Source organism: Nomia melanderi, chromosome 8 (assembly GCF_051020985.1).
Source record: "Nomia melanderi isolate GNS246 chromosome 8, iyNomMela1, whole genome shotgun sequence".
Taxonomy (NCBI): Eukaryota; Metazoa; Arthropoda; class Insecta; order Hymenoptera; family Halictidae; genus Nomia; species Nomia melanderi.
The window spans coordinates 6,662,860-6,679,486 of record NC_135006.1 but is presented as its reverse complement, the minus strand read 5'-3'; the positions used below and the strand labels follow the sequence as shown (position 1 = coordinate 6,679,486).

Here is a 16,627-nt window from a genome sequence, read left to right as displayed (position 1 = left end):
GTTGGGAGTTCTATGTATCTGATTTCAAAGTGGCCACCGACATGCTAGTTGTTTTCTCAGCGTTCACGTACACGGGACGATCGTTTTCAAACGAAATATTACCGAAGCGGAGCAAACGACCTCGTTGGTACACGATACTTTCCGTTTACCCTCGAATCTACTAACCCCTGGCTTCCTAGAAATTTGTTACGTGGTCCAACGCACTTCATTGCACATTCTCTCTAACCATTCTGCATCCTACTGTTTTTGTTCCGAATGGTACACCGGTGGTAAATGGCACTCCAGCATTTTATACTGGACTACACGTTCGAATAATAAAGACAATGAGGACGATGGCTACGTAAAGGGGTTGATACAAATTGATTCTATGTTTGTTCTACATAGAATATCCCACGCATATAGGTCAAGCCAGAAATTTAAAACAATGAAGAATATACGAAATTTCTTTCATAAAGTCAAATGTTTTCGAATGTACATCATTTTCAGTGTGTGTTTGGTTCAGAACTAGAGTTACTTCGAAAATTTCAACATCTTTACTACTTTTTTAAATTGATCTTAGTAATTGTATACATTTTATAGGGTAGACACCTAACTCTTTTTCATTTTGTATAAGAAGAAAATAATTTTCAGCAATTTTATCGAGTAAGTCTTAAATATTTCCACACTTTAGGTTAGAGTACGATACCAAAGTTCGACCAACTATTTCAGTGTCGCCCAGAATAAAATACGAGTTTCGAGAAGAAGTAATCAGACAAGAGTCTCATCGCAAGACGACTGGAAGTGGGCGAGGTATTAATTTCGACGTCTGGCTAGTGCGAGACCGATCTACTGGCGAAGTAACTCGTCGACACGGTGACTGCCATTTTGTCGCGGACGGGCCGACTCACAATCAAATCGATTCCTGCGATTTTACAACAAAATGATAATTGCTGGTAAACTTTTCAGTATTCTTAGTAATCTAACACAAAACCGTGATAATAAACAATGCAATCACAGAAAGAATAATACATTACTCGTTTAAATAATTTATTATTCAATGTTAAGTTGATTTTAATTCATTTAGTGGATAAACTCTTTCTATATAGTAATTTTAAAAATACAATATATGTAGATACAAATATAAACAAAAAAATATCATATATTATTTTACCTAGTATTACCATTACGTTTCTATCGACGAGATTTTAGTCAGTATTGAATAAAAGTTATTCAAAATGACGAATAATCAATACATTCACATTTCACATATAATAATCAAATTAAATTTATTCGTCACTTTTTGTTTATTACGCTGAACAATTTTTGTCCAACGTAAATGACATTGTTTTGCTATTAACCTTTGTAAATCGAATAAGAAATTACTAATAAATCACAATTAAAGCTTCCCCACATAAATAACCAATAAGACGGACAACAAACGATCGAATAACAATCAATATTTATTTATTACCATCATTTAAATAAAATTTTATTTGAATAATACGCAACAGTGATTCCACTCCAATTTCATATAGAACGCAAGAATACACAGAAAATAATATTCATATTTAACCCCTTGTCTTATAACAATGTACGAGACTCATAGTGAAGATTTTCAAACATAATTTTCAAACGTAAATATTATTCAATTCATTCGAATTCAAAGTAAATATTATTCTTTCGTAATCAATCACTATACTTAAGAGCAAACACAGACATACAATATGCCTACAATTTCTCTCTATTTCCAATAAATTATTAATGATAAGACAAGCGGTTAGTAAAAGAAAACTAATTTTCACTGTTTTCCTTCCAATCTATCCAAATTATGCAGCGTCGCGAGCGCCTACGCGAAAATCGTCCGGCATTCGACGCTTTAAGGGAAAGAGAACGTGATTAATATCGAGGTTAGAACCGTCTCGTTTCTCGGTGGAATTCGTAATTTTTCGTGGGGCCGATTTCTGTCTGTCAAAGAAGCTAAATGCCCACTCGAGCGGAGCGCGATGTGATTAATGCCCTGCGTCGGATCCGTTCGGAGCGCGCTTTTCGTCTTACGCAATCCGTGGAATGCGGACGCCACGAAATTTAATGTTCGCGAGCCGGCACCCGGGTCCGGGCAGAATTTCTTCTTGTCCTGTAATTAGCTGGCACCGGCGAGCACATTCAAAACGTCGACTCGGCGCGAAGACAGCTTGAAATTCCGGCGCCGAGGAATCGGAAGAATGCTTTGTCTCCTTAATTGCGAAAGATTGCGCGAGAAGTCACTTGTTCCATTCTTTTGCCGGCCGGTCGCTCTCGGAACTCTGCGCTGCCCCGCGTATATACCCGCCCGCTTATTGGATTCACGTTTATTAATTAGCCGGTTTCTATACGCATTTAATTCACCCACGGAAGACGTTGAACGCGGACCCGTTTAATTTAAACGCGTGATGTTTCTTGTTTTTTGATTTCCAGCTTATTTTTTAGATGAACGAGAAAAATGTTTGTTTCTTCAAAAAAGCTCAATAATAAATTTTCGTTAAATCAAACTTCATTGAATTATGTTTGTTTACATTATTTCGTTTCGCCACTCTGCATCTTTCATTGCATTTATTCATAATAATTATTTTTTAATGTTTTCTACTATTTATTATTTCATATTTTGATGCTACTTCAAAAAGAAAAAGCTTTTTGACTGATATAATACAATAATATATATCCGTATTTTGTTCAGAGATACGAAGGGTTTAAAGGAAAATACTTCATTGATATGAAAACACGTAAATGATTTGAGCATCTTACACAGTACATATACAATCTTTTTCTCCCTTTCTGGCGACAGTTATTTTAGCACATTGCTTTTTCCCTTTCCTTGTTGAAGAAATATGTCAGTACAAATATCTTGCCCAGAATGAATGGTCACTGGAAATGTTTCTACTTTGTTACTATAAAAAGAACGGGGCAAAGGGGGAGGCTTTATTGTGGCTTCTCTTGCAGTTATCGTATTTTATGGTTTTTTCTTTTATTCTGATTCCAAGAAAACGATTGCCAATATCGGTTTTCCTGAGGTATACAATTTCACGTTCTCATTCTTTCCGTTTTCACTCATTAATTGATGGTAAAAAGTCTGAACGTAATTGAACGTCGAAGAATAGAAGCAAGATATATCGAAGAGATATATAAATTACGTCAAAACAACAAATGAAGTCAACTGTGGCAACGAGTTAACAAGTAATACTCGTATAATATTATAAAAATACATTACTTCGTAATAATTCTATTTTGATTCAACTTTTCGTGCAAATCATAGAAGAAAATACCAAAAAAACTTAATGAAGTAGATTCCTGAAAATAATGCAATTTAAATATCTAAATCTTTCCAAAGTATTTGATATACAACGACACAGACTCCATAAATCTTCAATGAATCCTTTCATCTACCCAGTGTTTTATTCGCATCACTTAATACAATATTTAACAATATTACATTATTTAAAACGATTAATATGAATCTACCGTCATCGCATTATTCTTAAACTGCAAAATCTCAAATGTCAAGGAGACGTTCAAATTTAAAACAAATGTATAACATTATTAGATACTAGATGTATAACCTACATCTAATATCCTAACCCTTTAATTCTTTCTTCAACAGAAATACAATTTCAACTTACACAATTCTAACCTACAAGATACCAATACATTAGAAGCGTTCATGAATCAACGGTAGAACACATTTGATCCCACTGCACCCAATGAAGTCTTCCATCCAATTAATTCAATTACCAATTAATAATCGCGGCGTTGGCACCGCGACAAGCCGAATATTTACACGGAAAAGCATAAAACCGCCGGACAAATAGAAACGTCATCCCAGCTGGGCGAAGATTAACAAAAGCGCCGATAAAAGGGCGGCCGTAATCGGTCAATACACACGCTTAAAGCACCCACTAAAAATCAAGTCACCGCCGCGTTGCCGGCAATCACGTATCTCCATCATCCCGTATACCTTTTTAAGTGGCGTCCAGGAGGATTCTTTCGGGCGGGCTACGGCATTAGATTATCTCCGTTACGAGGGATGTCGGAACGACCATTAAAATTCACGCGAGAGGCCGCGTGTGTGACGGATAGGTCGCCGTCCAAAGGGAGAAACTTATCATTCAGGGCCATCGTGGTGTGTAAAGAGGGAAGTAGGGGGGAAACGGCGGAAACGTAGAAGGGGGTGGATTTCGTTGCATACCGGGAAACGCGTGAAAAAACTGCTCGAGAACAACGGCGAACAATGCTTCTGACAAGGCACGATTTTTGGAGTAATTTGATTCGAGTCGTTCAATGGTCGTTCATTTTGTGTATTAAACTATAACTCTTGCTTTATAGTAATGTGTCAGACTCGTAGTGAAGATTTTGAACAGAATTTAACAAACAAAAATGTTGCTCGATTTTTGTGCATTCAAATTGAATATTATTCTTCTGTTATCAATTTTTATGCTTTAGAGCAAACATAGACATAGAATATGCTTAGAATTTTTATTTCTTGCAATAAATTATTAATTACGAAGTATGTATATCAATTATAGTTGAGAAATAAATCGTAGGGCAAAAGGTTAAGGGGAGTTTACAGGGGTTTTGTTTATTTAATAAATATTCTAGCAATGTAGTGGTTTTAATATCTTTAGGATTGAATTGAGTCATTTTTGATTTTTAGATGTGTGTCATTGAAAAGGTTATTTGTAAAAGTTATTATACAGTATCTTTTTTTACTCTTCTTGAATTTATAGTTTTGATAAGAATGTATGAGACAAAGGTAATGTATTATTTATGTTTGCATTCGTTCGAATGTCTCGAGCTGTAATTCTCATACTATATCTCACGAAAGAGTTAGGAATTTGAAATTACTTAAAATAGTATTTTAGCAAACGTAAATATTAAAATTTAGAATATATGATTCTTATGTCATAAGTAAGATGAAAAGGTTTCTAATGAATGTCAATACTTGAATTGATAATACTTAGTAACATTCGACAAGAATAATTACAAACAAATTTTTAACTTCTAATACATAAAATAAGTTTTTGTGCTACACTGTTTGGTACTTGAAATATTTCGAGAAATATATTTTCAACTTTTCAAATATTTTTCCGAAAACCTTTTTAATTACTTTTCATGCGAATAAATCAAAATGATGTATACAAGGTTGACATAATTCCTTGATCAATATAACAAAGGTTCAAGACAGCACTCAGGTTTCTGTGACTTGAGCCAATGCGTTCATGTAATTAGTTCGAAAACATAAACGCATCTCAATACGAATAGTGTACAGATCAGAAGCATGTCGCATAGCATAATTGTGAATGGTCAATTAAAACAGTTAGTTCTCCATTAACTTTCTGTACGACGAATATCCTCATTCCTGGCTACGTTCCAATTATCTTCTACTATTTCTTTAATATTATTAAATTTTAAGAATAGGCATTCGAGGTGAAAGTATTATAACTTATAATTCAATTACTACTCATTATTTGTAACACTGAGTATCACGTGTAATGAATACAACAGATTTACATCTTATTTCTTAGTAGTGGATTAAATTGATGCCGATAAGGTCAATTTGAAGAGTAAATATTTTCAAGGTCGTGTATTTCACAACAAAAGTTTATGGGAATCAAACACTAAGCAATAAGAAAGTTACGATAATCATTTAAACGCAAAGAAAATATGGCTCACCGTTCGTCCACCGTAAAAATGTCACAACAAGAACAAGTAGGTCAATAACGGAAAGCTACAGCTAAATGTTATTTCTATCATAAATTCATTATAAAAGTACATTTTACGTTTGAGATCCACTGACCTTAGACACTAGAAACAATCATTGGTATTTATAATCTCACATCTTCAATTCGTAACCTTTCACTCTATACAGTACAATATTATCCCACCATAACTCCAAAGATAATATAATACAATATAATTGTATATTATATTATATATTATACAATTGTAATATATAATAATGTACACAATATAAAATATACATTCATTCTTACATAAAAACCTATCCCCAATCAAGAAACTCGCATACTCCTTAACTAAACTTCAAATCAAATAACTACCTCTCCATCTCCCTTAACTTACGAAGATTCCCTTAAACCAAACTGTTAATAACAAGGTCCCCCAAAATACAAACAAACCACCGTTGTCCCGTTGCAACATTCAAACTCTAAACCCCATCCGATCCCTTGACCAATCTCAACAACAAGAATCCATAGCAGATGGAAGGCAAAGGAAACAAGGCTGTAAAGCCATAAAGAAGAACACGTCTTACCTTGAGGTGAAGAAGGAACAGGATCTCCTCATTTTCCCGTGGGGCACTAATGTTTCGCGGCTTGGTGATTTAACTGCGCCACAAACAACCGGGCGACACTGGCCGCGTGGAGCGCGTGCGTGCGTGCGTGCGTGCGTGGGTACGTGCGTACGTCGTGAGTATGCGCGCGCGTTTCCGATCAACCAGCACGCGAATCACCGGTGCTCGTTATCATCAGACGAAACTCTCGCGTACGCCGCGTTCATCACGATACCGGTTACCCGGCGCACGAGTAACAACAACAACAACAACAACAACAACAACAACAACAACAGCAATACCCACCAGAACGTTTTCCGCCGGAATGTTAGAACATCTGTTCGGCCTGACCGGCGTGTTCAACAGTCAGACGATCGACAGCGTAGACCGTTCGCTAGCGAACACGGGACCGTCCGTTCGCCGATCGGCCGGCCGCCGGCATCCGATCCGTGTGTCTCGGGCTATCTCTTTATCAAACTTTCACACCGGGCCGAGTAAAACCGATATTCGGCGGCAGCACGGCTCGCAACTGGAACCGTCGCGGCGCACCATCGACAGGACACTTTAACGGGACACTCGTGGGAAACTGTTTCGTCGACGATCAACTACTACGCGATTGGCTGACGCGACTACTCTTTTCCACGTTAGACCAAGGATCCCCGGTGTTTTCGGGGATTCTTTTCATTCAAGATTCACATGAGCGCTAGAGACACGTCTTGAATCGATGTCCGTAGCCAGCCGGCTCCACTGATAGTCACCGTTTCCTTGGTATCTTGACACCTTTGCATCGTACACGGTTAACAATCATTCACCGATAACGACACCACCACCGAGCGCGGCCTTTGAACACGTGGACGATCTTAAAGGGAACGATGCCGACTAGCATCGTAGCAGATCACTTTCACTCGATCATCGGTTCACCGCGGTCGCACTGACACTGACCGCGCTCGCTGCCGGTTCCCTTGGAACCTGGAGTAATCAACCGGCAGCGAGGGAACTAAACGAGAAGGTAATTCACAGCGAGCATTCTTCGAACGGAGAACTCGAATTATAGATCACCGAATCACGATCACTTAACTGCGAGCCACCATCGGAACAGCCTTCGATGCCGGGTCGAAACGAAGGGGACCACGACCGTGGACGTCCCCGGAAACGAGACGCGACGACAAAGGCAACGCGACAACAACCTGTTAATCACCTGGCCGTGGTCGCTGGCTCGCTCGCGATGCACCGTAAGAAAACCACGGCGGGGACCGACCTCGAAGACCACTTTGCACTGAACTTGATGTCCGTTCATCGGTCGAGGCACGCGTCGGGAGATCTCTCTATTGAAAACCGACACATGACCAAACCTTTAAGGATCCAACGATTATTACAATCGTTAATAAATCGTTCGACGCATAGATGATCCAAGAATTAAAAGAGGCAGTTCTTTGACAGGTGGTTTACACGATGACAAATCAAAGAATAGATGAAAGAATAGATTTGAAAAGAGCGTTCGTCGCGATTTTCACTAACAGAGAAGTTTCCGGGGTCAATGGTCAGGATCGGTGATCCTGTGTCGCGCCGATGGAAGATGACAACCGACTGCTCTCGGCGCTGCTCTTGCTGGCGGTGTCGATGTCGCTGACAACGCTGTAGGGGGTTGAGTATTAGGCCTAGTGGTAGCGACGATAGCGGCACCGGCGATGGCAACGATAGCGGTTCGCGGTAGCGGGTTGGTGGCGGTGGTTGGTTGGCCGGTCGGTCGGTCGGTGCAGGTGGCGGCGGCGGATGGATGTGCCAGTGTGCGGGCTTACGACGGAATGAGAGGAAAGCTCGGCTTAGGAGCGCTACAGCGTGGCATTGGCGACTCCGCGATGAGCGAGAGAGTTGCGCGTTATCGACCCATCCGCGACGCTATATTCAACCGCCAGCACACGCTCGCTCGTTCTCTTTCTTCCGCGATTCGGCTCTGCGTACACTACACGCGGACGCGGGGAAACCGGTGCGTGGACGCGGACTCTCCGGTATAAACGGCGCTTCGAACGATCTCGATCCTCCTCGGATCGGGATGAGTTTACACTGGCTGCTGGAATAACGTTTGCAAACGGACGCAAGGTGATTCATGGAAAGATAAGAAAAATGCGCACTAAAAGTTTTTCGTTCGAGGTTTTCGTTTTGAAGGAAACGAGTTTGGGAATCTGTTGATTTTTTATAGAATTGAGGGAGGATGCCGATATTGAAATTGAATGGGATATGGTTGTCAAAATATCTCCCTGCTGTTTTTTAATTCAATAACCGAAACAAGTTTATTTCATAGCTTTTATTTTTTCAGCGTTCGCTTGTAAAAACGTACTTTTTGAAAATCTCGGACAGCAACTAGGAAAAAGTGTTTTTTTTTTAAATTGTGTGTTTTCGAATGGGAAATGTAGGCAACTAAAAAGATGATTAAGAAGAATATCATTTGGTGAATGATGTATTATAAAATCAAGAACTTCCCGTTTTCAGTACTTACCCATAAAAAAATATACTAAATAGGAAAAAAACAGATATAACATTATACAATACCAAGAGAAACAAGTAAACGTAATGTATATTTCAGTGTACTTACACACCCATGACTCGCTGGAGTTTAAAGTCACTTACTTCGGTCATTAAATTGATGAGGGTACGGAACCTGGTACCAATCTGGAAAAAGCAAAATGAGACGTCCATAAGGAATGATTGAACTCAATTTAAAAAAAAACAAGGGAATAACGAAATTGTATCGTGGAAAATAAAAAAAAGGAAAAAAATGTTCGAAAACGCGCAGCCTTTTGAGCATCCATCAGTTTCCTGGGCACTCGGCGACAAACCAGTTAGCACGTGAGTTCACTCCGTAACTTTCCAATGAAATTTTCAGAGGGTGTCCATCCAAGGCTGTGCGACGCCTCCACGTCGGCGAAATCGCGGCCATCATCGCGTCGATGTTTAAATCGTATCAGTAGCCTCCCAAGCGAATCCCGCCACGCGCTCGCGAGAACAAATACAGTTCGCATCGTGGACTGAGCTTTTACGGGACGAGGGAATAACGCGAGCACCGAAATTAAATTTGTCGGCCGGGATTACCGTGTCCTGGTTCTAATTACTTGAAATTATTTGCCGTGATTTTTTCTCCTTTCCCTTCCCTTAGTTGTTCCACTTCCACGGATATTATTTTTGTCCGAGTAATCGATTTCTCGTGAATCACTCCATATGTTCGCGCATATCAAAAAGAATAAAACGGAAGAGATAAAAAATTTCTTGTCGATTTATAAAATGGTTGATTAAAAATTTGCGAAACGCACATATAAAAGGGTTTTAAATTATATGAAATGCAAACTTCAGTGGAATTTAACACGAAACAGAATTTTATTAAATTCTTATTGTTTTTTACTTTGTCTGTTAAATTTGAATAGAGTTTAATATTTTTTAATAACTATTGGAATTATTTTCGTCATGAGGATATTTGCTATTTGAAATTTGCAAGATAAAAACCTGTAATACCACCAAAAATTGCCACCAAAAAATAAAAAAAAAGGTCGAAAACATCAAAAGAGAGGAAAAACAAGAATAACCTACAAACCGATTCGAGTCCTGCGATCGAATAAGAACTCCAATCCGTGTTGTTTGATTCTCGCCAGGGAATTTAAGCACCGAACGGCATGCCCGATGGGAACAGTTTCCGAACGTTTGCTTTGGAATGAAAAACAGAAAATGTCCAGTATTTTCCGGCCGGAATTAATTCACGCTCGAATTAAAATGAATTTCAATCAATTTATATTCTCGCGAATGGAACTTTTAAATTGAACTTCCGGCTTTTGTTCGCGCGACAAAGGCGGACCGTGTTTCGAGGAGGTCGTGGATCGTTCCTTCCATGCATTATGCAACCGTCGCGAGAGCAAGACGAAAGGATGTCGGCGCAGAAGTCGATTAACGGACGAAGAAATAAATTCCTCCGTTTAACGAATCGAATCGAAGGAACCGGCTCGCCGCTTTTCAATTCCCTCTTCGGAGACCCGGCACTGCGTTCCACAAAGCCGCGGATTTGGTGACGAATTACGTTTCAAATATTCGTTTCACGCCCGCTTTTCCTACCCCTCGACCCGGTCCTCGACACACGCTTCGAGAATAGGAATGGGGTTAATTTTCAATCATCAAAACACACACGTACAATGCGTTTCTTAATGGAGCCCTTAAACAATAGAGTGATTTTAGTAGAAAAACACTGTTTCTAATAATGAGGACTTCAAATTAAAATAGGTGGGAGTAGAATACGTTGATGTCCGCGTGTCAAAGTTTCTAAACTTTGTGAGAAAGTAGATTTTTGTATGAAGAATTTGACTTGGGACGATGAAAGAATCAGTTCGGTATTATATTTTAGTATACTGTCGAGTTTATCATAGCTTTAATTAGCGAGCTTTATTATATTAAATTAGTTGCTTTTATACTGAATTAGTACTAAAATATAAGTAGAAACATATGATTCTATCTAAAGAAACAATAATGTTCCTAAAATATTAAAAAATACGATCCGATGTTAAAATTGACGTCCCATATTAGAAATATTGATACTTTTCTAAATTAGTGGTTTACATTTGCAGTGTCGTTATTTTCACAAAAATATTAAATCCCGAACATTTCTTGTTCTAAAGAACAATAACAATCTCGATATTTCATAAACGCAATTCGCAAAACCTGTAAACAGAAAAACAATTAAAGAGAAAAACACAAAAGAAGGTAGAAACTCCATTCGTTCTACATTTCACCTACAAAAGTTATCACCCAATGTAAAAATTATTACAACCCCTAACTCCGAAATCAAAAACCTTCTCACTCATGCCTACTACACCGAAAACGTGAACCGTTTTACAGATTATTCTATAAAGACGTGAATTTAAATAAACATTCACAGTACAGCATCTCTTACGGTTTACGAGTCGCATCATCGAGTTAATGAACGACTCCAACGAACAATTTTCCAATTGCGGAAAATGCTGTACAATTCCGAACAGTGATACACCCCGTGTGTCCGAATGTATAACTTCGTGTGCACGTACGCGCGCTCGTGTATGTACAGAGTACGCTTCAGGTGGTTTTACGACTTTCAACTCCATGGTTTTACGGTTGGACGCAGTGGCATTGTGCCGGCATTGTGTTCCGATCGTCCCGATGCGCACAAAGGTGGTGGGTCACCGATAATCGGGGAAAGCCCCGATGGAAATGGACGGCAAAGAAATGAAGAAGCGAGGGCCGAAAAGTCCAGGAGGTAAGGTAAGTCTTCTGCCGTCGATCAAAACGTAATCTTCAATCGGAACGTGAATGCATGCGCATAGAAATGCTCCCTTCAATGGATCCCTAAACGACCGGGCCACGGACGCAGTTGCGTTTGATCCTCGAACATTTTTGTGGACCAGCTCTCGCATTAACGGCCGTCCATTTTTATCGATTTGTCAGCGTCATTCGTATCGGAAGTTAAAATCGTGAATTCTTCGCGAAATGTCTCTGATTTTGATAATGACGGAACATTGCTCGATTCGAGATTAGGAACATTAAAGAATCGTTTATGTTCTTGATGGGTAAACAGATTTTTATGGAAGAAACTTAAGTATGTAGAGAATTATTTTGTTAAGTGTGATAAGTAAATTCTTGACTGTGATCTTTTTAGTAATGATTTTTTGAAATAGTAATTAATTTTCAATTATTTTATTTTATTTATCTTTTGTACGTAAGAATGATAGAGGCTGATGGAGAACCGATATAATTCTAATTGAAACAAAACTTTCAATTTCTTTAATAAAAAGTTTTCGGTTTACTATATTTTCCTGATTCAAATACTGTAAAAATTAATGTTCAAAGCAATTTGCTAATTACTTATTCGAATCTTTTTCTTCCTTTCTTCTTCAGAAATTATTCTTCAGAGATACCGGTGTGATTCGTTAAAGGTTAAAACAAAATGACACTCGGCGAAACAAAAAGAGTATAATAATTAATCATTGCGACGCAAAGCCTGGGCGAAACAATTACGTCACGAGGTGGAAAAACGCGACACAGGTGCGAACGGAGGCGGAAACAGGGACGAAAGCCGACAACGATATTGACACAAGCTTCAGTTTAATTTCTCCACTGGCAAACATTGGTTTTCCAGTCGCACGGAGCTGCGTGCATCCCCCTTTCTTGTTCCAGCGGCGCGGATCGACACCCAATGTTGAAAGAATCGAATGCAACCGGGATTATAAATATGTACGCTTTTCGCGTGACGAATTTCTTTATCGCTCCGCGCCCTCTTTTACAATTTTCGCAGCTGTGGATAGTAAGCGTAAAATATTGAATATTAACGAAAAATTCAATTTGCACTCCAAAGAATAAACTCAAAATTAAAGGAAAAATAGAATTAACATTGTTATTACGGTCCCAAAATTTATATTCAATCTTTATTAACAATTGGACATGTGTAAAAATAATATTTTTGTACTAATATATAAAGACAATAACTGTCCTACAAAATTCATTCGCATTGTATTCTGATAGTTTGTAGCAGACAGTCGATCAACTTTTATTATAACTTTCCTTTGAAAAATCATTTGCGAACTGATCATTAAATAACTTTTACACTTTCAACTTTTATAGAATACAGTTTAAGAGAAAAATTTACCCGATACGTAAATAATAGATTCCAGTTTTACATTGAATTGTAATTAAATATAAACTATTTGTAATGAATACAAACTTCTAAGGAGATTAGTGAAATATCCTCTATATTGATTGCAGGACACAAACCCTAACCAGAACTTGAACTCCAAAATACTGAAGTCTTTACAATTCGGTTTCCAAAATTACCAATGTTACTACAGGAAAACAATAATCACCCCAGTATGCAAAATCACAATGACGCCGCAAAAAAAGCAATCACCTCAAAATTCAAACACAAATGATCCCAGGGGGAAAGGAAGTAATCACCCCGGTACCCAAAATTATCAATGGCACCACGGGAAATAGGTAAGTCCCTCGTGTTCAAAATTACCTATGATGCTATACAAAAAAAGTAATCACTCGGTCCGGTAACCAGGACACGTTTAAAACTTGCACGACATATTTTATCGGTCTCGCAACATTATTCACAAATCAGTAACTACGCCGCCGTCGTTGTGCACACATTAACATAACCGTTCCTCTTCGAGCGCGTCCAGTCGTCCGTCTGTCTCGAAAAATATTCACCGTGTCTTTCAACAAATATTAGAATCATTCATAAGTTTATGCATTGTTTTATATGATATAGTATAGTAGGACGTTGATTAACTAAGTCAGTATTTTTTACGATCTGGATCTTTCAAAATTTGGTTATTTACAAACTCAATAATTCGGATTCCTAGATTATATTTCACAATATATACAATCGAATTTTGCAAACATTTTTCAAACAATTTCTTCTTAAAACTACAATGAAATTAATTCTTGTGTTTCGTTGAATAATAATATCGGTACCAATATAAACCATGCAATATTAATTTAATCCGTCTCGAGTTGGACTTCCACGAATGTTTACATTTGGAAAACATGCGGTTAAAGAATTATTTAAAAAGACATTCATTAATATTACTTATTAATATTAACGTCAATAAAAACAATTATTAATATTATTAACAACATTGTAACATTAGTATTTAATTACACTAAAAAAATTCTAGTGAGAAAGAAGAGTTAGACTATTATTCTCAGCCACTCGTATTTTGTCGAGGAACCGGCAAACTTCTCGTTTGCGTAAAAAAAACTGGTAACAATCGAACGGGAGTGTCCGGCCCACTTGAAATACGGTTCTCTGCGAATTTATTTATCAGCCGGGCGTTACAATATTTCAAAATGTTTTCGGTGGGTCGCAACGAGTACGGCCGGTTTCCGGAAAGTGTGTTCCCGCGCATTTGCCGATAACGATCGGCCCTGTATCGCGTATTATTAATTACTGCTCCACCCACCGTCGATCGCCTAGTTTGCGAGCCCGCCGGCTTTGAGCGAGAGAAAGAGTGAGAGGGAGGGTGGGAGGGAAGGAGAGGCATCGTAATCACCGAATCGCCGCAACGAATTACGCCCGATCGGCCGCGAGTAACATTTTCCACCGGTAAATCGCCTTTCACGGTTTCGACGCCTCGCGAACGCGCCGTTAGCTAACGCTCCCTGGCCAGAAACTGGTCCCTGGTCAATGGCTAATACTCTGACGGAAATAATTCAAGTGCAGGAGATGATATTGAATATTATTACGTTTGGTTTACCGTATTGTACGGTTCATATTGATAGTTAAGGAAGTAGTTTTGCACATAGTTCCTTTGGAGATAATTTTTGGTGAAAACATGACTTTTGAGATATTGGGATTTGAAAGTTTGATTTAATTTGATTTGACGTTTGCTAAATATGGAATTTTAGTAATGTTATGATTTTATCATAGTAATGTTAATGAAGTTATAATTTATTTATTATATTAAAATTAATATAAGTGAAATAGAAGGAAATGGTATTGTATTAAGAATGAAAAGTATGCTATGTGATTATTAAACAATAAATTAAGTAATTTCTTATTGAAGTAATTAATAACAGGATGTGTGTAATGCCTATATCTATAGTTCTTATTTAGGTCGCGTTATATAGAAAATACATACGAAACTATTTATATTGTATAATTGTATTGTTTGTATTATTTGAGTACTTTTAATGAAATATAAAAACACATCTCATGTTAACTTATAAGTTAACTAAACTAACACATACTTATTAATCAGCTTAACTAACTTATTAACTTGTTACTTAACTGAACTCATACTTCATCCCGTATTAAATAATACACAAATTAATCTACTACACATTCAAAACAACGCTCAACACACTACATCCAATTTAAACTAAAAGTCAATACCAGACAAACTCTCCTCAAAGACCACGTTTTCCCCTTATTAATTACAATTCATCTTCATCTCATGCCCAATGAAACACGCACACTGCTCCTTACCAACCGTCAGTATTTAACCTACTTTCCTTTCCCTTATGCCTAAGTGAATATAAAGATTTCTGACGAGAGAAGGGGAACGACGTGATCAAACTTCGGAAAGACCGCTACAATTCCCCGGTTTCGCCCTCGTACGTCACTCGATCCCCGTTTCGATCCCCGTCGCGATAAATCTTCGCGTCCTTCGGACGATCAACGCGGCTGCCCGTGGCCTGTCGACGAAGGAATTGGTTATTCAAGCCATCGGTTTCGTGCCTCGGTACGTTGTTGTCGCAGATATGGGGATGATGGGATCGTATGTAGTATGTAAGTGTATATCTGTGTGCACATGGTGTTTTAAGAAAAGGGTTTGATACTCGAAGGACTCATAGAAGATGGAAGGTGCTATGAAAGGAGGAATTCTATTTACCGTTCGTTTCTGATACCATTCTAGGTACTTGAAATATCAGTATTAACCCTTTGACCTATAATATCGTACGTGACAGAAAGTTTAAACTGAATTTAAGAAATCTAAATGTTATTTAATTTTTTTAAAATATAAATTAAATATCACTTTTCTATTATCAATCGTCAATCTTTTAAGTAAACGTAGACATAGAATAAGCATAAATACTTTTTCTTTCCCTAATAAATTAGTAACGATACAGTAGTTGTATCGATCATAATTAACAAATAAATCTTAAGGTAAGGGGTTAACCGAAAGTACGTTTATTGGTTTTCGATAGAAATATATATAACACACTCATTAGTATTTACAGAAAATAATAAAACTTTAATTTGTTGGATTATTCGTCACATATTTCGCGTCTAGCCGTCGCGAATGGAATATGTTAACAAACCTATCAAAATTACAATTATCATTCCAAACCTTAGTACTACCAAACAATAAACCAAGCTAACAGTTCATTTCCCACAATAACTATTACAATATTTCTACTTTCCTGGGTTTCAAAAACTTGGACAGAACTTGTTCACAGAGCACTTGTTCTCACTAGTATAAATGAATAAGTTCGGACCGAAGGTTGTGTCAACACGTTTTTGTGTTAACACGTTGATTGTCGAATAAACTCTTGTCAAAACTCACATACAGTCGAGATAGTTGTTTTGACAAAGCAGAAACTAAAGAGTCAATACTCTTCATAGCAATTGCTGTACTATCCTTATATATGATATTCGATTTGTCAGCAAGGAAATTAATTTTTAAGTCTATGTAAATTCGGGTAACATAGTAGTCAATGTGTGAAATACCCTGTATATGTATGTATGTATGTATATATACACATGTAATGTTTCTGTGGCGGATAGTGACGCAGTTGAGGGAGAGCGGAAAAACG

At 37.8% G+C, this 16,627-nt stretch overlaps 1 protein-coding gene and 1 long non-coding RNA gene across 8 annotated transcripts in view; one reads left to right on the top strand and one right to left on the bottom strand.

Annotated features, from left to right (window-relative positions):
• The window catches only part of LOC116426634 (uncharacterized), a 651,129-nt gene that overhangs the window by 478,589 nt on the left and 155,913 nt on the right, over window positions 1-16,627 (bottom strand). For all 7 annotated transcript variants that reach the window (XM_076369924.1, XM_076369923.1, XM_031975851.2 and 4 more), the window contains one exon: window positions 8,927-8,968. In XM_076369924.1, the coding sequence (XP_076226039.1) occupies window positions 8,927-8,935 (9 nt within the window). In that variant the 5' untranslated portion in view covers window positions 8,936-8,968. The remainder of the gene's footprint in view (window positions 1-8,926; window positions 8,969-16,627) is intronic.
• On the top strand, window positions 9,052-12,333 carry LOC143174832 (uncharacterized). The gene is made up of 3 exons (XR_012999237.1): window positions 9,052-9,145; window positions 11,174-11,572; window positions 12,206-12,333. It is a non-coding gene; the product is annotated as an uncharacterized LOC143174832 (long non-coding RNA).